Below are 22,686 nucleotides of genomic sequence, written 5' to 3'. Positions count from 1 at the left end.
GCCGCGGCATCTGCGCGCGCATCCCGCACGACGCGAATGAACGTGGCAAACGACGAGGACGGCGGGCGATTGGTTACCCGGCAAGGGCGCGCGGTTGCTAAGCAACAGCAATAACGCGCGCGTTACCGGCCGGCATAGTGTCGGAAGGAAAGCGGAGCGGCTTTCGCATTCGCACAGTGGGCGCAGAACGACGTCGGCTACCGTGGAGTTCGTACGTGCCGGATTGTATAAACGACACCACCGTGCCGAAGTCGACGGATTACTCATACAGTCGGGCACTTTCTCTCCCTCCTTTCTTTCTCTCTCTCTCTCTCTCTCTCTCTTTCTCTCTCTCTGTCTCTCTCTCTTTCTCTTTCCATCCGTCTCCTCCGTTTGTCGCGACGCGATCGCGGACGGTAAAACGCACGCTCCCCTTCTTGAGGTATCCCCGCCGCGGCCGCCTTCTCAGATCAGCCTCAGTCTCGCGGTAAAGGACGTCGCGTGAGCTTCAGAGTTTCAGGGCGTCTGAGAAGAGGAAGACATAAAGATGGCAGAGGACAAGAACGAGACGAGCCCGAGCGCCGAGGGCGAGAAGCCGCCGCAGGAAACGGCGGCGGCGTCACCGCCGGCTGCCAAGCCTGACAAGGAGGAGCCGACGAAGGAGTGTAAGGAAGACGAGAAGAAGGTCGAGGAGAATGGTGAGGGCGAGAAACCGAAGGAGAATGGCGAGGAGAAGCCCACTCCGGAGCCGAAGGACATGCGGGCGATCGTACTCAACGGTTTCGGCGGCCTGAAAAGTGTCAAGGCCCTGAGAAAACCGGAGCCCGCCCTCGGCGAGGGAGAGGTCCTGATACGAGTCAAAGCCTGGTAAGTAGCTTCTCCATAGGTTATCGGTTTACCGGTTGAAGCACGTCTCCATGCATATATTCTCTCCGTTATTTATGCCGAGTCGTCAGATGGAACATTGTAATATAGGAGCCATATTTTTTCCGATTAATTTACTGGAACGCCCCGAAATCATGTAGTAATATTTGCTCATGACTATCTGCTTCTATTATCTATACCTGCTTATCTGTTTTAATCTTTCGAATTCTTGAAAGAACTTTCTAGTCCAACTAATTAAGTTGAGTATTTTTTTTTTTAATTATTTTATAATGAGAATTTTTAAATTTGAATTAAAAAGAATTAATGAGAATTTTTTCTAATAAGATTTTTATAATTTTTATAATAAGATATATTTTATAATATATTTATTTTAACCAAACAATACAATTAAGAATAGAAAATCATATTTAGAATTAAATGAGTGACAAATATATCAAATTTTATTAGGATTCTTTGTTATGGGCAGAGTGCGACGCGATTGGAATTTTTTTCGCGATAAAATTTTGTATATACATCATATGTCGTCGAGATATAAGTGTCGAAAAGATAAACATCGAAAGAATGAGATAACTTCCGTTCTTTTGTCGAGCGCGAATACACACACACACACACACACACACATACACACACAACATAATAAATTCTCTGGAATGTTTGCCTTATATATTTCTTCACTTTCCCACCGCGTTAAATACGAATTCTTTGTGACTATATGCGGGTCGTATATAATATAATAACAGTATAATAACTAGGTAATTATGATCTCAAATGTCTAAGCGAGTGGAATTAAGGAAAATAGATCTATGATCTTCGCTAGATTAAAATTATACGTCATAAATCTTTAGATTAATATGTTATTACGTTAAATATTTTTTTTTTACAATTTTTATATGTTACAGTCTAAATATTCGAAAATCAAAGCATGCATTTAATACCGACACTCATTATCGTTATAAAGCACCTTCGTACTCAATTTAAATTACACAAAGCACAAAGCAATTTGATCAAAGCGGTCAAATAGCAATTTGTTAACGGTCAAAGTAGGGAACTGTGTTAGATTTTTCATAAAATTTACATATCGTCCTTAAATGTCCACTGGCTTCACGTGCGATAGTTCAACGCTCGATCGATAATCAATCAATTAATTTCCGAAACGTAGACGTTAAGGTTGATTCATAAATCACAATATACGTCCTCGCTCGATTATTTATTACATATACGTGCAAAGGAGAGACGTCAATTTGATTTTTCAATTATAAAGGAAGAAATATCGACTTTTACTGCAGTATGCGTCATGTATCGTATCAAGAGAGTTGGCTTTATCTCGCAGCCAGAAACGATCGCGACGACGATGATGGTGCACGGGGAGATGGCGGATTTGCCAAAGGCTGCGCGGACCTTTTCGCGCGTGAGTCACGTTTTATAAAAGCTATTGGGATTGATGAGAAAATAGCCCCCATAGAAAGATATCACGCTGCCAATGCCGGCACGACGAATAAATTTGTCTGCCTCGCTGCAGACACGTTCGTTAAGCTACGCGCACCCCCGTCGTCGCGCTCGATGAGCTAGACGGCTAAATAAAGTGTCGTTCAGTTGTCGTTTCGATAGTACCGTTACAAGCAGCACGTTTTTCTTTTTTCCTCAACTACCCTAAAAATTAAAGACCTAATTACCTCTTTTATAGAAATTAAAAAAAAACACATAAAATTCTATCTCTTTAATAAATTTACTCTTTTCTGTAATTGCGTATTTTAAGAAATGTAAATTTACATAGATAGAGAGTGAACAAGTTAAGATAATATATTTAAATACGATTTTTTATTACAATTACACGAACAATAATGTTGATCGAAACGCAGTTGCTTCCTTGTTAAATTAGCCTTTGCCATTGCAGGCCCGAGGCATTCTCCATTTTAGTCGAGCGTGCATTCACGCACGTTTTACATGTGAGCTTGATCTCCATTTGGACGTATGTACATATATATGCCCTTTGTAGTGAAAGGGTTATTCGTCGCAGGAAACGTCGAATTTAAGATGTCGCGTCCGAAAGTGGAAGTAATATTAAAAGCACATATATCGCTACCGGAACATTTAATACTTTTTTTTAATATACATACTTTTGTACAGGAAACACTTGTTTTATTATTTTTATTTTGTTATTAACTTTAAAAAGAATTTTTATATTAGATTTGATAATAAACATTCTGATATTTTTTAATCACCAAAGATGAGTAAATTTCTCAAAAATTTAACCGTGATAAAATAAGTAAACTTTAATAGAATTTAGTTTGACGTTTCTAATCTTTTTCTAAAATAATTAATGACAAAAATTTTTAAGTTGAAATTTTTAAATTTCTGCAGAAAATTAGCTTTTTAAAAAAATGTCTCTTTTATTAAATTTTTGCTATAAACGATTGTACTCGCAGATAATTTATATCCTGCTATGTATTCCTTTTCGATTACTGTCGAATGAACAGTCGAAGGAAACGCAGAATTGCTCGTAAATAAAACAATTCTTCCATTTGTGTCTACGCAGAGACAGAATAATCCATATGTTGCGATAAACCTTACTCTATGTATGATAGATATCTTTGACAAAAGAGATGAAAGAGACTTTGTCCAATTCGTCTAGAAATTAAAATTTAATTTAATAGATCCGAGAACGAATTAATGCATTTCTTCGATCGTTTTTTTTTCCAGGAAAAAAAGAAATGAGATCATATATATATATATATATATATATATATATAGTATTTTTTCAATATGATTCACTCGGCATTCTGTAATCTTCATTTTACATTTTGCGAGTACTTACTGTTCTTTCCAAGGCGTTTCCCTGAAAGAAATTGGAAGCGATAGAAAAAAGGCGCGCGCGCGATGAAAGGCGAGTCTTGAAAACGCCTTAAAATACGGGAGAAAGTGAGAGGAGAAAAGAAGAGAGAGAAAGAGAGGAATATAGACACCATGGTGTATCGCGCGTTCGCTGAATGGTATCCGTTCAAAGTTTCCCATAACGCGATATTAAGACCTCATTAGCATGATAAACTCGACGGGACAGATACAATGGCGCCTTTCATTTAAGCATGCCTATACGAAAACGCGAACGCGAGCTTTCATCCACATAAATTCTGAATATATACATGCCAGGAATTTACGTACATTTATCTATTCATACGCGTAATATCGCCCCGATCATTTACGCATCTATTTACGCACACCATATGCAGACTTAATCCCCCTCCTATATTATATAAGCGTGTTTTATCCTGGGGCAAGAAAAAAATTCTTTTGCTATTTTTTAATTTTTATACGTTCATGTGAGAAAATTTTTGATCTTTTTTTCTAATTGTTTGGATGGGATTTTCATGTCTTGTATTAAAATATTAGTCGAGTCTTTAGTTTTTTAGATTCGTTGACGATTGAAATCTGAAAAGTTATTTAATTTCGTGGAGAATTCTTGTGAATTCTCAAGAGCTCTATGATTCTTACTTATTTATTGGATACTTGATTCAAGTTTGAATAATGAATCTCTTGCACGATTTAAATTCAATTTCATTAATTTTCAATAGATACATATCATTCGTATGGAAAATTGTAAAGTTCATAAAATCTGCAATTATCAACAAACCTAATCCTGAAGTGGATGCGAAACGCGCTTTTATAAACATCATTGGCAATCTTGGATTCGATCGTAGCGATGACGTCCAAGAAATCTTTGAATTAACCCCAATAATGTTTTATCTCTCTCAGCTCTGTCATTCTTTCTTAGGTTTATTGGCCACACAATCTTGTCTAAAATTAAATTAAGGATAAATCCATTCGTGACTTGGAGCTTTTTAGCTAAAAACGATTATATCGATTTCTATGCGCACGCATTTACGTTGACAACCGCGTGTGTGCGAAGGACGGGAGGGCGAAAGGGAGGCGTAGGATAGAGGGTGTAGGAAATACGGGTGTGGTTCGATCAATACGGACATCCTATAGATCTATCGGTGCGTTTGTATCGTCGGGGATGAGAGTCATACTAAATTATTACTTTTCATGTACATTATTATTATATAATACGGACAGGGAAAAATGTTTTGCTAGAAAGAAAATAAACATTTCATATACGTCCGTTATATATATAATCGTTATTTATTTTTTTTTTCAATTCAATGCAATTTTGTAATGTTAATCAATTTTTATTTTTAATTACCACCGCGATAAACGCAAATAAAACGTTGAAACGTTGGAGCGCAAATTTGCCTCTTTATTGTCAAACTATTCGCGATAACATTTGCGCTGCGTTTTATGTCAATTGTGAAGCTACTTTGTATAGATCATCCGCTCGATGTTTGCGTTTCTCTGTGCGGGATGCAGGTTTCTCTCGTTATTTGCGAAACATGTATTATCGGTGATCGTTCCGCTTGCATATTTGCAACGACGCGTGCAATTTCACAGAGCACAGATACACAAGAAAAAATCTTATATTAGTCAGCGAGCTTGCAAGATAATCGATTGTGCGACCCGAGTCTTAAAATATGCAGAAGCGACCGCCACCGCAGCTTTGCCCGTGACAGAATTTTTCATCGTGTGTGTATGATTCATACGCGTATATCGTTAGAGTGGTAAACGGAGAAGCCAGTCGACTAATCGTCGTCTCGGGTTATCGTCTAGATTACCAAGTATTTTCTGTTCCTTTTCAGTCAATAAGCGCAATCAATTTGATGTGTCAGCTGACATTTATATGAGAATCACCAGCAGAGATTCATCGCTGCATCACCATGACAGATTTATCATTTTCATACAAAGATGATTATTTATACATTCATAGTCTGATTTTATTTATATCCGTGGTCTCATTTTCTTGTAATTACTATTTATTAAAATGATAAAAATTTAATCAATTGAGCAAGGCTAAAAAAGAAGTGGAAATTATAATTGATAAAATTGCGAGATATGAAAAGTCACGGAAATATCTCGATATCAGATCGATATAAGAAATATTTACACTGCGAGATAGTGTATAACTTGCAATAATAGAAGCGACGCGTATGTACATACATCAATGTGTCCAAATGCCGCGCGAGTGACTCATAAAAACAATATGACAGTACGCAGCTGTTGTCTTACCATTCGATTCTGTTTTTATATCTAGTTATCTCGCTCATGCATTAAACGCGTACGACAAGTAACTTAGCTGTCGTTTCGAATCTAATTCATTTTATAATGATTAACAACATGTTTTGCAGATATTCTTTTATTAAAATAGCTCTTATCTTTATCTTGAATATTTAACATAATATTAAAAGTCTAAAGTCGACGCACACAAACTAACAATCAATGCATGTGTTGTACTTGAATAAAGTATAAATGTACTTGTGCGAATAAAGGATTAAATCTCCTCTCTTACAGCGGATATCACACCTGTATCCTCATAACACACGTAACTAATCCGTGCTTTGACCTCTCCTTTACTAACGTCAGTTCACGCATAGCTGACGTACTTTTCTCACCGTTACATCTGCCTGATTGCGATCTGTTTCGCGCGAGTCACCGTCTACAGCGTATAATCCGTTGCACTCGGTACGGCTTACACGCACACCTATATGGTAGATCGAAGTTGTTGTAAAAGTGCAGCAGTCTCTCATCGGGGAGGCGATAAAAAGCAACAAAGAACTTCTATATCGGTATCCCCACAGAGCCCGTCTGAAAACAATTGATAACTCCGTCGCCGATAGCGCGGTCATTTATCGTGCATGCGGCACAATAATTGTTGCCGTCGTATACGCTTTTCACTTGTAAGTGCATTCGCATCCTCGTATTATTTTTATTCCCTCAAGTCCGCGAACTTAACCTTCGGTCGTGTCTTTTTTTTTTTTTTTTTTTTTTTCTTCTTTTCAAAGATGACCGTCGCAATTATACGACGTGCCATTTCACTGAGAATTCTTCCACTTGATTAACTTGATTCTCCCTCCCTCTCTCTCTTTCTTTCTCTCTCGTTGTTTTCGACAGTTTCGATGTCGAATTTATTTGCTCGATGATGTAACACGATAAATATGTTAAGTGTAATCTCTGTATCGTTAATTCATCCGATATCATTCATCTCGATCAACATTCATTCTATATATACACATTTTACGGTCCATACGTTTCAACGCATAATTATATTATGTTAACAGAAAGATTACATTTGTCTGTCTTATTTTTACCGTGGCGATTATTTTCAAATTTCTCATTGTTGTTCATCGTCTGTTCCTTCCATGTTGAAGATTTAAGTTAATAAAGTCAGAAAGCCCCTAGCTTATTTAAAATATAATGAAGAGAGGCAGGTATTAACGTTATGTGCATCCTTCAACTTTGCGAAGAAAATTGCCAGACGATTGAACATAATATATTCATAACATCGTTGTTATTTTTATACTATTTACCTCCTGCCATAATTCATACGCGTTCGTCACATATTGTCAATATCCAGAGCTTCTTCTAAATCGAATATATATTTAGGGATCGCGTTATGCAAAAGAACACACGCGTCTGCATGAAATTGCATTTCGATGCGGGGCAGGGGGGGGGGAGGAATGAAATGCGACTTGGAAATTTTGCGCAACATTTCGAGATAAGGTGACATTACTGATAATGCCTGCGGCAAATCGTTGTGTTCAACATTGTGTATATGTACGCGGCATTTTTCTGACACGCGCACATGGAAAATACCGCAGTGGCGGCGGTTCGGGTGCACTTTCACTCAAACGAACGTCGCTCTCCGATCGGAGTCACGCGAGATTCGTGCATTTGATTTCACCGTACAGTTATAGCTTCGCAGGCGCCTCGATGTCTTCCCCGACGATCGATTGACGTGTGTATCTACGCGATAACACACGTTCGCGAGCAAAGTAGTGGTGGGAAACATGCGGTTAAAGGGCGACGTCTGGCTCTCCTACCTTAAACGCCTGTATATAGGGTGTTTTCGACCAATAATATATTTTTTTTTTTTCTAACGATACATACGTACAATAAGTACGGGTAAAATTTTAAAATAATTGACAGGTCGATTATTAAAATAGCAGAGATTTAATGCTTTAAGATATATGTTTGCGTGAAATTCAATTCTTTGTTAATTTGAATTTATTTTTCTCGGAGACACCCTGTATACTGTGCGTGTCTCTACGTTCGTTTTGTACTGTAGCTTTATGCGACCCTGGGGTGCGTTGCATGTCGCGTCGTCGAGTCCGTCCAGTTCAATTGCCTCTTGCCAAGAATGGAGAAAATTATTCCCCTTAATTCGACGCAATTTGAAGGAATTAAGCGATTGCAAGAGTCTTCGGAACTCTTCGCTTCGTAACGTCTGAACCTTTCCCTTGTCCTTGTACCCGTGTGCCTTTTCAGACTTTTCAACAAGAGCGAATCGTCGAACGCGGTTATTCTGGTTCCCACGACGAAATTTTCAGATAAAATTTGCTGGTTATCGAAACAACATCAGAGGGCCCACATCACTTGAAACCTTTTCAATTTTATTCGGTTAAAATTAGCTTAACACCTACACAGAAAAAAAGTAAGTGTCAAATCAAAACTTATATACTCATATGAACGCGTTTATTGTTTCATATATACGCAACAATTTATAATCTTCTTAGAAGAATTTTAAAATCTTAAATTTCAACAATATTATAATCTTATTTCAATACTACATACTTGTCATTTCAAGAATAAAATAATTATTTTAACTCTAAAAAAATTATAATTTTCGATTTAAACATGTGTTATTTTCTCTCCAACATTTTTTCTTCTCCATTCAAGAAAATTATTCTTAAATAACACATAATTTGAATATATTTGTTTTGGTTAAACTATATAAAATGTCTTCATCCAAGCAAAATTTTCTTTATTTACCGCAATATAATCTCATTTCAAGATTTACATTTTGAAACTGAAGATATTGTCAAAGTAAGAATATTCTTTTTTTCTGTGTATATCATATCTATAACACACAGATATTCGTCTATTATCAAACAAGTTTTGAGTAATAAAATTGAGAATATAAAACTAAACTGACGCATTTTGATTGATTTTTTAACAGTTGTGTCGTTTATTTATCTTTTATACTTTATTGTAATAAATATAAGTAATTAATTATTTAATCACTGCTTATTATTCGCACATATTACACATATTGGATACGTCGAAACGGTTAATACGATACGCAGAAATTCTGTTGGTGACCGGAACGAACCGTTTTTCTCTCTGCACCATCGCCGTTTGTATAGCTCCGGGCTCCAACGAACGGAAGGAGCGGAAACGACCCTAAGTACGACAAATTGTGAAAGTAATGGACAGTAATGTGGTGTCTTACAAGGTAAATGAAAGCGTCTCGCGTGATACGATCGGTTCTAAATCATGTAATACACGGTATCTACGCAATAGCCGCGCAACAACAAAATATACGAAACGGGTCGCGACCGGAATTTCGTTATGCCATATCGGAGCTTGTCGTCGATATCGTTTTATCTTTGTGGGACGGAATATGTTTTCGTCCGCAGTTGCTTCATTACACGTTTAACTGTCGCAACTTTGTGCTCAACAAGTTTATATTAATGACTGATAGTATCGGCGCCTGAAAGCGCTTCCTGAGATTTATATACAAAATATTTCGAAGGACAAAAATAATATTCCATTAAGTTTAAAAGTACACGATTGATATTATTATTTCATGGAAAATAATATTTCATTTTTCTCGTACAATTTTTTTTCTTTCAACTTCTCTATGTCTTGATAATTACACAGTTGTAATATAATCGTTATTATTGCAACTTGCGTGTTATGTAGAGACTGCAGTGCATTATAAGGACTAAAGCCACATGTCAAAATGCAGGGGCATCAACACAAGGGGTGAATTTACGCGTAATTTTGTATCGCTACGCTTTTGTACAAAGACATTCGGTATATTAATTGTGCGGCAACCCTCCTCTCAGCGCAAGCTGCGCGGTTTTTACAGCCATTTAAGATGGCTAATTTTAACTCGGTGGATTTTTCCGCCTCGCTCTGCGACCGCAAACGCGAATATACGGATAAGTCTGTTGCGACAGGAATATTTCGCATTGACGGACAGAATTTAATCGAATCAGCTTAATCCGACGTGCCGCTATGGTGTTTTCACGCGATTGGTGTTCGTTTTATACCTGTCAATAAATCGTGGAATAGAATCATTGTATTTCTCTACTCGTTACGTTGGATTCAATACATCCTTTGATGGGAAGCGCAAACGCGTCCGCGTTTGTACGATGCAGCCCAATGTAAATGATGCGTAAGTCTTGCGATTTTCACTCATTATATACAGAAAAAAAGTAAGTGTCAAATCAAAATTTATATACTCATATGAACGCGTTCATTATTTCATATATACGCAACAATTTATAATCTTTTTAGAAGAATTTTAAAATCTTAAATTTCAACAATATTATAATCTTATTTCAATACTACATACTTGTCATTTCAAGAATAAAATAATTATTTTAACTCTAAAAAAATTATAATCTTCGATTTGAACATGTGTTATTTTCTATCCAATATTTTGTCTTCTCCATTCAAGAAAATTATTTTTAAATAATAAGAATATATTTTTTTTAGTTGAACTATATCAAATATCTTCATCCAAGCAAATTTTCTTTATTTAACACAATATAATCTCATTTCAAGATTTACATTTTGAAACTAAAGATATTGTCAAAGTAAAAATATTCTTTTTTTCTGTGCGATCTCGCGCGACACGCATTATTCAATGCACGCAAAAATGCGTATGTCGAACTATGCCAGACTCGATAATAAAACTATACCAGATTCAATCTCTGTAAACTCGTTATCGTGTTGTGATTGTTAATTACACGCGCGATGGTTATTACTCTTTTATAGTATCGAAGATATTATATATCATATATTATTTGATTGTATCGAAGAATTTAGTTTTATATATCGTTGTTTCGTAAGAAGTCCATAAAATTCGATTGTTCGGAAAGAGTAACAAGCGATCGATACGTCTAGTCGTCGTTACGTAAATCGTTCGACGAAGTTTTCTGTTTTCTGCGGTATATCGTTCTCGACCGCAATTTCCTTCGTTACGGTTATCGGTAAAACACGGGCTATCTTATACACGCAACAGCTGCAACATCTATGTATAGTAAATTGAAAAGCTTAAACTATTCGTCTTCTTCACATGTTACAAATGAGTCGCATTTTCTTACTACTAGAAATATTACTGGCTGTCTATTGTTTATATATTGCTCTTGTTTTACTTATAAATGCAACATATGTTTTATAATTACTTAGATGCAAAGCATGTGTATAACAAAGAAACATTAGTGAATATAATAAAATATATAATAAAGTATAATAAAAAAAATTATCGCGATATGATAAGGGATTGCGTGGGATTTTGATACGTTCGTCGACCTTGAGCAAAATTTCATCGAGTCCACGATGATTCATCATATGGTGCTCGATATTCCAGGAAATTACGTGGAGTATCGCGAAAGTTGATAACAATTTACGACATATCTTGCGGCTAAACATCGTAGTGCAACTGTATGTTGCCAATTCGTTGAAAGTAAAATATTCGTTTCACTCAGGCTAACAAACTATAATATTTATTAATCGAAAGTTGTGAATTATTCGAAATAAAGACTTTCACATTTTTCGTTTACTATTATGCATTCTATCAAATTTATTAAAAATGTTTAAATTATTATTAAATTATTTACTAACAAAAAATTATTCAGAATATTTACTAAAAGTTTATCAAGAATTTAATAAATTCAATATTATAAAAACTGTATATTTATTAAATTATTTTTATTATCATTTTAAAATTATATTAATTTTTATCTTTCTTTTATTACATATTACTAAATATAGTAAATTTTCCGCAAGTTTAAATATATAAGAGAATAAAATAATGCATCGACATGCGACCGTTTTGATAAAATTCGTGGGTGATTTTTGTCGAAATGTACGAACGTTTCCTCGGAGATATCTATAGTAAATATTTCCACGACACGATGAGTAACGTCGCGACACTGTGAAGGTGCCGTCGTACATTGCGTGCGACGCCAGGCATCGGTCTAGGCGTCGCGGCGCCTTCCCCTCTTCGTATCCTCCTGTCAGAGGGATCGGCGAAGGTAACTACACCACGTGTATTTATATATGTACGAGCCGCGAACGAACTCGTTGTTACATGAAATGGTTCTGTTTCAACCCTCTTCACCGCCTTTCTCCCTACTTTTTAGATGCGTGCATGTCACGCATATGATGTACGCGTAAACTAGGATTTTATTCAGACTCTCCCAGGATTTTCTTTTTATTACGAGGCAAGGCTATGCGTTTCGCCGAAAATGAGCACGCCTGTCCATCCCGTGAGATTTAGATTGGAACGAAATTCTGCTACAGTGAAATCGGAGAATAATAATTTTCGGAGAATATAGTAAAACATCGTTTTCTCTTTGTGTTATGTCAATGACGATTAACAATGGCCATTATTACGTATTGTTGTTTATTATAATTTAAATAATAGAACAGACGTTCAAGTTTAGAATAAATTGACAATGCGTCATTGCATTAATTTCTGAAGTTTCAGTTCTACTATGTTACATATGTTGCCGCTTAGAATGAAATTTTTTATCGATATTTTATTTTTCTCTGTATATATTAATCGTAACTTAATAAATTTTTTTTATTTCTTGCAGCGGACTGAATTTCCAAGATTTGATGGCTAGACAAGGCGCGATTGATTCGCCCCCAAAAACTCCGTTCATCATGGGCTCAGAATGCGCGGGTGACATCGAGCAAGTCGGCGAGGGAGTCGAAAACTTCAAAGTGAGTATAAGCACGAAACTTTTAACAAATCTAATTACGAAATTAAATCATAAACAACCTTGTGTTCCTAAGTTCTATGTATATTTGGAATTTCATTATAAGATGCATTGAATTATTTACAACTGCATTGTGGGCAGTCACTAATTACTTTTCCTCTATTTTCTTATTGAAATAAAAGAAGATTAATATAAACAACGTCAAATATTATTAATAATTTTATATGAAATGCACGTGGCGGAAATAGATTCATCTGCATAAGAAACGTAAAGACAGAAATATACATAACTGAATTACACAAGGCGCTTCTTTCGATTTGATGAATTTAGTACGATAAATTAAAATTTCCTCTAGGCTTAATGGCAACTGGAAGAAGACAATCTAGTGAATGCTATCTACATAGTAACGCATTACTCCAATTCAGATGGATGATGGAGCTACCTTGCATATTAAAATAGTGGTCTTAGATTTATTTTCAGCTTTTTTTCAGCTTTGACGTTACATTTGGCTCAACGTTTTAAAAGCTCTTGAAACGCGTTCTTACGGTCGAAATAGTGCCATAAATAAAATGAGAAACTACTTTTTTCCTCGCCGCAATGGTTTCCATTATTGATCGTCTTCACGTCAGAAAAACCCGCAGAAGTCTCCATGTTCCTTGATAAAGCATTACGAGGCTCTAAATATATATATAAAATAATTTCAAATAACATCATATATTATGTAAAAAGATAAAAGTAATTTAAATTTTTTAAATTTAAATAAACTATATATATATATATATATATATATATATATATATATATATATACATAGTCTTGTCTAAAATTTAAATTACTTTATTTTTTTTTTTTTAACAGAATATGTGATATTTAAAATTATTTTTTTCATGACTATTCTATACATAACTCTTACGAGCCTCGCATAGATGATTAAAAAAGCGATTTTATGCTTCGTTAATAACGAATAATATATATAATATATAATATAAAGATCTTATCATATTTAACATGTTCGCCACGAATTGAGCTTCCTGGCGTCTAGATCCGCGAAATTTCTTTATGGTCGACTATGGAGCGTCGCCGTATGAAATAGCTTGTACACTTAGGGAGGTCTATTTTCGTGACTCGCAAAAGTCTTTTCGAGGTCAGAAAGAGGTAGGCAGAGAAGCAAGCTCTCCAGGCGCTTAGGGTCAGATATCCGGCCAGCATGTGTAAAATTGGCTGCCTTACTTTGCCAGTGAGAGAAGGAGAGGAGAAAGAGAGGGTTCCCTTCGAACATACGGATCGGAAGTAATAGCAGTTTGCTCCTGCTTCTGCTTATTAAAACGGATGTGTTATAGGCGAGAAGCCTAATTCGATAAAGAAGCTCACTGTCTCTTTACAAAGAAGGGAACAAAATGTAAAATCGCTTTTTTACCCAATAATCTATACGAGGCTCCTAACAGTTCTGTATGGAATAGTTCTGAAAAAATATCACATAATATTCTATTTTAAAAATAGGAATATTTTGTTGATTTAAATTTGAGAAAAGACGGTGTCTTTACTAGAGACATTTCGTTGCCTTTCAAGTTCGATCCTTTAAATGCTTGCGTTCTAAATCGAAATACAATTTCTGATTTATAGCATATAGTATATAAAATGCTGTTTTGACACTGTTGAGAAAATAATGGTTTTTTTTTTAACAGGTGGGTGATAGAGTGGTCGCCCTTCCCGATCACAAAGCGTGGGCGGAGCTGGTCACCGTACCAGCAATGTCCGTTTTCGCGTTACCACCCGGAATGAGCTACCTCGACGCGGCCGCCATCACCATGAACTATACCGTGGCTTATATTCTGCTTTTCGAGCTGGCCCATCTCACGCCCGGCAAGAGCTTGCTGCTTCACAGCGCCGGCGGCGGTGTGGTAAGTCGACGAATTTTTCTTTTATATTTGTATTTCTATGACGGATAAAAAAGAAGACAAAGGAAACGAAGGAGGGAGAAGGGAGGGAGAAAAAAGCGTGGACTTGCTCTTCGAGAAGATAATACGGGGGAGATGATGAATTGTGTTTTTTAATTACACACTCTCTTAATCATATCCTTAATCATAAAGGATTCGATGGCTGCTTATGGATGTATCGTAATTATTATGTTCGATAAATACGCGTACGCGATGCGGTATCTTTTTTTTTTTTTAATTCTTCTTTTCCTTCTCTTCCTCTTTATTACAAATGCCTCAGTGCGTTGGGATACTAAAAGATAAAGTCGTTATGCCCAATCGTGTGCGATACATCAGACTTTTTTAATCATACATCTTCTCTCTAAAGTTTTCTGTAATCATTATGATAAAAATTCTACTCACTTAAAGATATCGTAATTATGTATTACGTGAAACCATAAAAATGAATCGAGCATTTCAACAATATTTTTTTATGCGATATTAACAGCTGTTCCTTATATGATATGCACGATATTATTAACTTTCCACATATAATAATGATAATGTAATATCTATTTACATATATAATTTATTGTGCGCGTGATTGTATTAAGTTTTACGGCACAATGCTCGCCACGAATAATGTTGAATTCTACAGCGATTTATCGTTAAAGCAACAGTTATGCAAACAGTATGTAGACGGTAAAATTATGCCTTTAAAGCACGAAAGTATTTAACCGCGTTTAACCAACAATAACGCGACTCTGCGAAGAGACGTTTTCGCGAGTTTGGACAGCTTTACCGCGGTACATACCATGTGTGCATAAACGAGTTAATGTCTCGCGCATAGACATTTTGCTCGTAAACGCGAATAGCCGACGTCTTCGAAGCGTGTTTACGTTACTCGGAACAAACTGCAAATCCAATAAGTAGCGGCATTACGGCCGCGGCATCTAAATCGCTTGAGAAGCAAGCGACATTAACATTATTGCTAGAACCGTTTTATGGAAAACGCTTATATGCTAAAAGAGAGACGCGGCACTTAAGACATTTTTCTTTAAATACGTTACGCTACATTTCACCCATGAAGATATAACGAAGCTTTTTTTAACTCTTATATATTACGGTCTTATATATATATATATCAAAACAAATTTACCGTGAATTGATTAAAGATCTAAATAAAATTCTATGCATTAAATCATTAAATATTACGAACCCTTTTTCTTCTCTCGCGAGTTCTTTTCTTAGTTACCGAAATTAGATTTGTCAAGTTTTATTTACTCACTCCAGGGTCCAATTTAAATCCTACAAGACTCAGGCTTGAAAACATTAAATACTTGGCGGGGTGCGAATGTTGAAATTTCATATAAGCGATGGTAGTTAGACGACTGTTCGTGCGAACCAAGGGGTGGAGGCGGAGAGGATCGAGAAGGTTAAAGCACCAAGGAGATATTTCCGGGTTCTTTGGCCACGCGGGGTGGTTTCTCTCTCGGCGGCGAATGAGGAGAAGAAGAAAAAGAAGAACCGTCGGGATCAATACGGCTCAACAGGTTACACCCGAAACCAACTACGGCTGGCGGCAAACTACCTCCCTTCCTCCCTCCCTCCCTCCCTCCTTCCTTCCCCTCTCGCGCCAGCCGCTTTACGCCCCCTTTCCCGGACGGTTGAGACGGAAGGCGAAATCTACGGGGGTTGCGGGACGCAAATCGCACGGGGGTGTGAGGGTTGCCAGGCAACCTTTCGCTCTCTCATCGACCACCGTCATGGACCGCGCCCGTCTGAGACCATACCACCACCATCACCGCCGCCGCCACCACCACCACCACCATCACCATCACCATCACCATCACCGTCACCACCACGTGGTGCGACTTTAAGCTGTTCTCACACCGTACCGGTATCGTTTGCCACGTGTACGACCGGCGACAACCCGATCGATGGATGCCCTGCTATGGCGTTACGAAAGAATTAACAACTTAATTAAAAATGATTCCGCAACGAGCCTAGCTCTGTTTTATATGTCTTATGTCTTCTTGCCAAATGTAATTGTGTTACTGAGAAAGAAGAGGAAATTATTTAAAATTCTCAAATATTATATGTATTTAAGGAGAGATATATTTTTTATGTCATTGTGTCATTTTCGTTGTTCATATTGAATTAGGGGATTGTCGAACAATTATAATTAGCTTTTTTGTTCTCTTTAATATTTTAATTTTTTTGTTATATTTATTTTTTCTGTAATTTTAGATTATACAACGCGATGAGAAAGTATAATAGTTTAAATTTCGAATTTAGAGTCAAATTTTAGCTACGATCAGTCTCGACTCCGTTTTTTTAGTATTTTATTGCACTGTCGGTACTTAAAATAGGGGAAGACCAAGTAAAAAAAACACAAATACAAATGCATTAAAAGATCGGGCTTCATATGTCGCTTGTAAAAGTCGGCAATGTTATTATAAAAAAATTAATAGTCGACGCGGTTTAACTGTTTCTTCGTCTCTCCAGTGCTATAAAAGACAAAGAATCAGTTGAACGAGGATTAAAATGGTTACTGGAAATCTTAACAGTTCGCTGATACTATTAAATAATATTCCGCGACAATTGACAATTATTATGAATGTTTAGGAAACAAAATCACATAAAATATTTTTCATCGTACATTTACACGATATACTGCATTCATCTCTACCAGATATTTCTGAAAGCCTCTTTCGAATATATCGTGCCTTGTTCATAAAGAAAACCGAGAAAGCGACAAAAAGAAAGAGATATGATGCGATTCGTTTGAAAGATTCACGAGAAGAGGGAAAGTTCTCCCGACGTGATCAGAAAGCGGTATTTTTCACGAGTCGAGTGCTCTCTTTTTAACGGGGAATTTTTCTGCTCTACGTGACTGGCTTCTCGGGCTAATGCGCGTAGAATCACGCGTAAAAGTGTCCGCATTTTCGCGCGGTCGCATTTTCTCTGGGCTGTATCTATTGTTGTCGGGGAGTATGAATTATAACTCCCACGCTATACGTCGTCCTTATCCTTAATGTCAAGGAAGGGATGAACGAAGAGGGATATTGTTCCTCAAGTCACACAGATCGGTTAATATTAATTAAATCATTGTCTGCGCGAGAAAAAAGTCTGCTCCATGATACATTGTTATCAATGAAGCTGTATATGGCATAATAAATTTTTCAATTAATAAATATGATAATAGACGCGAAACAAAACGGAAATCTCCGAAAGAGAGAGAGAGAGAGAGAGAGAGAGGGAGAGAGGGAGAAAAAAACGCAATATAATTATATTGAAAAATTATATTGAAAAATTAAAATACGTTCCTCGTGCTTGCATAATTTTCACGTGCGTATCTCTCTCGTGATGCGTACATACATAATTTGTTGGGGTTACTTAAGAATTCTGGATCCTCTATTCTCTGTCTTTATTCTCCCTCTTCTTCTACCTCTCCCTTTCTGCTTGTCTCTCCCTTTTTTTTCTCATTTATACTCTTCTTCGAGCCCGAAGCGCTCGGCATCGGTCGCCGAGTATCGAATTCTCGACAAGGGGCGGAGAGAAATGAAAAGCAACGAGCGCGCGATTCTCGGAAATAATGTATGCCGCTTCTGTTGAAAATCTCGGGCGGCTGTGTGCACGCGGCTCTGTTTCTTTTTTCTCCTCTCTTAATCCCGTCTCATCCTTTCTCAAGTTATACTTCGACGAGCGAACGCGCCCAACACGAGCCCAGCGCGCGTAACTGTATTTCTCAACAAAAAGCAGCTTGCATCGCGAAAAGGAGACAGAAGAAGAAAGATAGCAGGGATTGAAATAATGCCTTTTAGCATACTTTTTAGCGAAATGTCAAAGACGAACAGGAACATATGCGTTATTTCTTTAATACGGCTTCGAATGTCTCATGATTTTTTTGCATTACATTTTTATACCGATTGTTGCATCGATCAAGAATATCATTTTTATTTTTATTTAGGGTCAAGCGGTAGTTCAGCTTGCCAAAACCGTGAAGGATGTAACCATCTTTGGCGTCTGCAGCAAATCCAAGCACGAAGCTCTCAAAAACGCCGGAACTATCGACTACCTTTTGGAACGCGGCGCAGACTATAGCAACGAAGTCAGAAAGTATGTACATATATATATATATATATATATATGATATCGCGCGTGTTTTACGATTGCGTGGCTTTTTGTCTTAATATTTTTACAAGTATCTCAAGATATAATCAATCTATAATAATAGTAAAATATTATACGTATTTTTTATTATTTAGAATCTCTCCGGAAGGCGTAGATATTGTCTTAGACTGTCTATGTGGCGAAGAATGTAACAAGGGCTACGCCCTCTTGAAACCGATGGGCAAGTACATTCTTTATGGATCCAGCAATGTCGTCACCGGGGAAACTAAGAGCTTCTTTTCCGCAGCGCGATCAGTACGTAATTCGACATTACAGATTAATCTGATTTTTCTAAATGTAATAATAAAATTTATCTGAACAAAAAAAGATGTCATATTGAACAACGTGTCTATATATATCTTTTATAACATTTTGTTGTAATATTTTGTAAATTTTATACACTTCTTTTGAAACTGTTTAATTCTCTACAGTTTTTTCTTCATAATCTTTCTTTAATATTCCATTCCCGTCATTTTTACGCATTTTATTGTTTGTTTTTTAGTGGTGGCAAGTCGATAAAGTGTCGCCTATAAAGCTGTTTGATGAGAACAAGACATTGTCCGGATTGAATTTACGCCACTTAATGTACCAACACGGCAGTCACGCGTTCGTTCGACGGGCAGTGAATCAAGTGTATACACTGTGGAGCGAGGGCAAGATCAAACCAGTGGTGGACTCAACATGGGCGCTGGAGGATGTACCCGAGGCTATGCAAAAAATGCACGATCGCAAGAACATCGGTAAGATCGTGCTGGATCCGAGTCTGGAGCCGAAGCCCAAACCAGCTACGCCGGCTAAAGGCAAAGCGAAAGACAAGAAGGCCGCGAATCAGGAGGAGAAGAAGGCGTCTAGCGTAGAGTCGGAAGAGGGGGAGAAGAAGAAGGAGCCTGAATTAACAAACGGTACCTCAGAAGACAAATCTGATAGCGGTAAGAAAATAAGATGTAGTAAATTTTTGAAAATACAATTACATCAAACATATTTCATATTTATAACATTAAATTCCATAAACATTAAATTAAACCCAGTAAGTCTAAAGATTCTCTCGTATTTTCTGTTTCAGATTCCAAAGAAAAGGAATCTAGCTGAATTAATGGAAACTAATTGTAAGACGAGAAAATGATATCCATAAACGTCAAGAATTTTCCAAAAAAGTACTATTGCCCGAAAGAACGAAAAATTAAGTTCGTTTTAAATAATACACGAGCGATATTGCGCAAAGTTTACATGCAGATGATCCATAACGAACTATATTGTACGATCTAATATAATGAACGAAATTAATCTCTCAAGAATTATCTGAAATATGAAATATGAGATTTCGATTTGGTAATCGATTGTTTGTAAGTGATTATACACACATTACTTTTTTATATCTAAAAGCTTTTTAATGCTTATCATCTGCACGTAAATGTCCTTTCTTATATTTGCGCCGAGATTGAGAATTCATGCGAATTATGAGTGAAGAAGAATCAACCAGCATATTGCATAAGAATGAGAGAAGCAACCAAATAGAAATAACAATCTTGATGCGGTCCACAGTAGTTTACAGAATATAAGAACATTATGTTTATTTTTTCACATCGACCAAATGGTTAATTTTTGCAAAGAGTTAAGTAAACGACTGTTGGATACCACGTAGTCATTAGGCAGCTTGATTCTTTTTTTTTCTATTACCGCTATTATCTTAGGAAATGGATGTAACCAACCTTTCCGTACTTATTAAATGATCGAACTCACAAACACGATGTAATAGCAGTTTAATAACTGTGTGTTGTCCAACAACTATCTACTTGGCTCTGTTTATCTGTATCGGATACTATCGCTGCTACTACGGTATATACTAACATTCTCTCTTATACTAATATAATATTATCTCTATATTTGTAATTTATAATGGGATAAAATAACATATTGCGCTAACGTCTCATTTCCATAAAGAAAAGCTAAAAATGCAGGGCTGAATTACTTTCGTATATAAATTTTACGTCTTACGGAGATGTTTTTACGCCATTTTATTATTCATCGTGACCCTTTTGTCACGCTGAAATATCCTTTTAAATTTTAACGACAGCCATGAAAGTCAAAAGTAATATTTAATACACTACATATACAGGGCATTTAGCCGAGATTTGGATGCTCTTTTTTCATACGTTTTCATACTTTATATAATTCTTAAAATTCGTAAAATTAGTTATAGATTTTTCCTATGTAGATTTTCCTATGTAAAAATTGAAAAGTAGAAAAAATTGAAATATTAAAATGTAACTATCTAACAGCTTACTATATAATCGGTATTTTTCTAAATCGAAATTATATCACTTCTTTTCGAATCACGTGCATTGATCTTTGCAACGATATATCAACGAACTTTGAAAATATTTCAATTAAATCTTTGAAATTCGAAATGTAATGCAAAATTAAACATAAATTGATTCGCGTTAATGTTTATCATAAACGCTAAAAATGGCGGATAATCGGAGATTGGATATCAAATTTGAATATAAGAGATTGATTATATAACAAATTAATTAAGCAAAAATGTAATTAGACTGATTAATTATGGCTTGAAACTATAAGCCTAATAGAGAAATATTATTCGGCACATAAGTGCTTTGAGAATTATTTTAATGAATGTTGGCGTACTATTATTTCTCTTCGTGATTTTCGAATTAGTTTTAACAAAAAATCGGGCATATGTGCTCGTATAATACAATATCTCATTGTTTTTATTCAGATGTGCGAACTAATGATGTACTTTAAAAGCTTCAAATAACTTTATTGTTTAAATGAAATTTTATAAACATATTTAATAACGTTGCATCAACATGTACATGAAGAGTAATTTAATGAATTAGCATCGTAGAATATATCGCTTTTCTTATGAGAAGAAACGACAGTCTAAAAAAACAAAAAAACAAAAAAAAAATACGCAAGGCCTCATTTTCTATTATCACGTACTCGCGTGAATAGTTGTGTCGCTTAAGACGCTGAACGCGTGACTGCAATCTAATAAATTATGTTAAATCCGCATTGCGGTCTTTCTTCAACTTTCGAACTTTTGAGTAATATTTTTGCGACGGTCGTGATATATTGTTGACCGTTCTACGTACGCAAAAAATAATGAAGAACGCGTTATTAACGGCGATCTGTTGAGCGTGAGAAGATTTTCATAATAATATAAATGAAAGATTAAGGATCCTCGCGCGAGTCTCTCGAGAGGAGGTGAGAGAAAAAAGAAAAAAAAAATTTCGAGGGCGTGTCCTCTCGATGGAATGCGGCTCGGTGGAGAAACCTGACCGAATGCAGAACAAAGTGTGCATATCTCTCCGGAACGTTGGAACAATTTTGGTGTAGCCGATTTCGTTAGGATTTGATACTAGCTCTGTATACCGCGATATCTATATTATACAAATCATAATGCGAGAAGAAAAAGATGCGCGGACGAGAGGAAAGGTATGTGTTGATGAAGATATCCCGCGCGCGAATCTCGAATTGTCAGAGAAGCGCGCGAAAGCGAGCCAAGGAATTACTGCCGTATCGAATCTCTCGGTCCAAAAGTACATAATACTATCTTACTCATCAAGAAAACGTATCGATCTGAAAAGAAAAAGACAAAAAAAGTGTGAAAAAAATGCAAAAAACATGATAAATGTGGCTGCATATTTTGAGACATCTTTTAAACACGTAAGATATACACTTAATCCGACACGAAAACACGACACACCCTCACACACGAAATACGATGACATACATCATACTGTATATTTTATTGTAAGGCTTTAAATGTTTCATCAAATAACTCTATTATATTATAATATATCTATATATATTTGTATCGATCGTTTCCTCCTGTCCTGATTTTTTTATTTAGGTCCGAAGCACGA

General features: G+C 36.2%; 1 protein-coding gene across 1 annotated transcript; it reads left to right on the top strand.

Annotated features, from left to right (window-relative positions):
- The first annotated feature begins 166 nt into the window (after positions 1–166).
- On the top strand, positions 167–22,637 carry LOC140675248 (synaptic vesicle membrane protein VAT-1 homolog-like). Its single transcript, XM_072909519.1, has 7 exons — positions 167–846; positions 12,582–12,711; positions 14,393–14,608; positions 18,597–18,745; positions 18,895–19,054; positions 19,302–19,728; positions 19,863–22,637. The coding sequence occupies exons 1-7, from the start codon at positions 527–529 to the stop codon at positions 19,886–19,888; spliced, it is 1,428 nt and encodes a 475-aa protein (XP_072765620.1). The 5' UTR covers positions 167–526; the 3' UTR covers positions 19,889–22,637.
- Positions 22,638–22,686: the final 49 nt, after the last annotated feature.

The sequence above is a fragment of the Anoplolepis gracilipes genome, chromosome 17 (genome assembly GCF_047496725.1).
Source record: "Anoplolepis gracilipes chromosome 17, ASM4749672v1, whole genome shotgun sequence".
Lineage (NCBI taxonomy): Eukaryota > Metazoa > Arthropoda > Insecta > Hymenoptera > Formicidae > Anoplolepis > Anoplolepis gracilipes.
The sequence above is the reverse complement of the archived record's forward strand: the minus strand, read 5'-3'. Positions and strand labels throughout refer to the sequence as shown.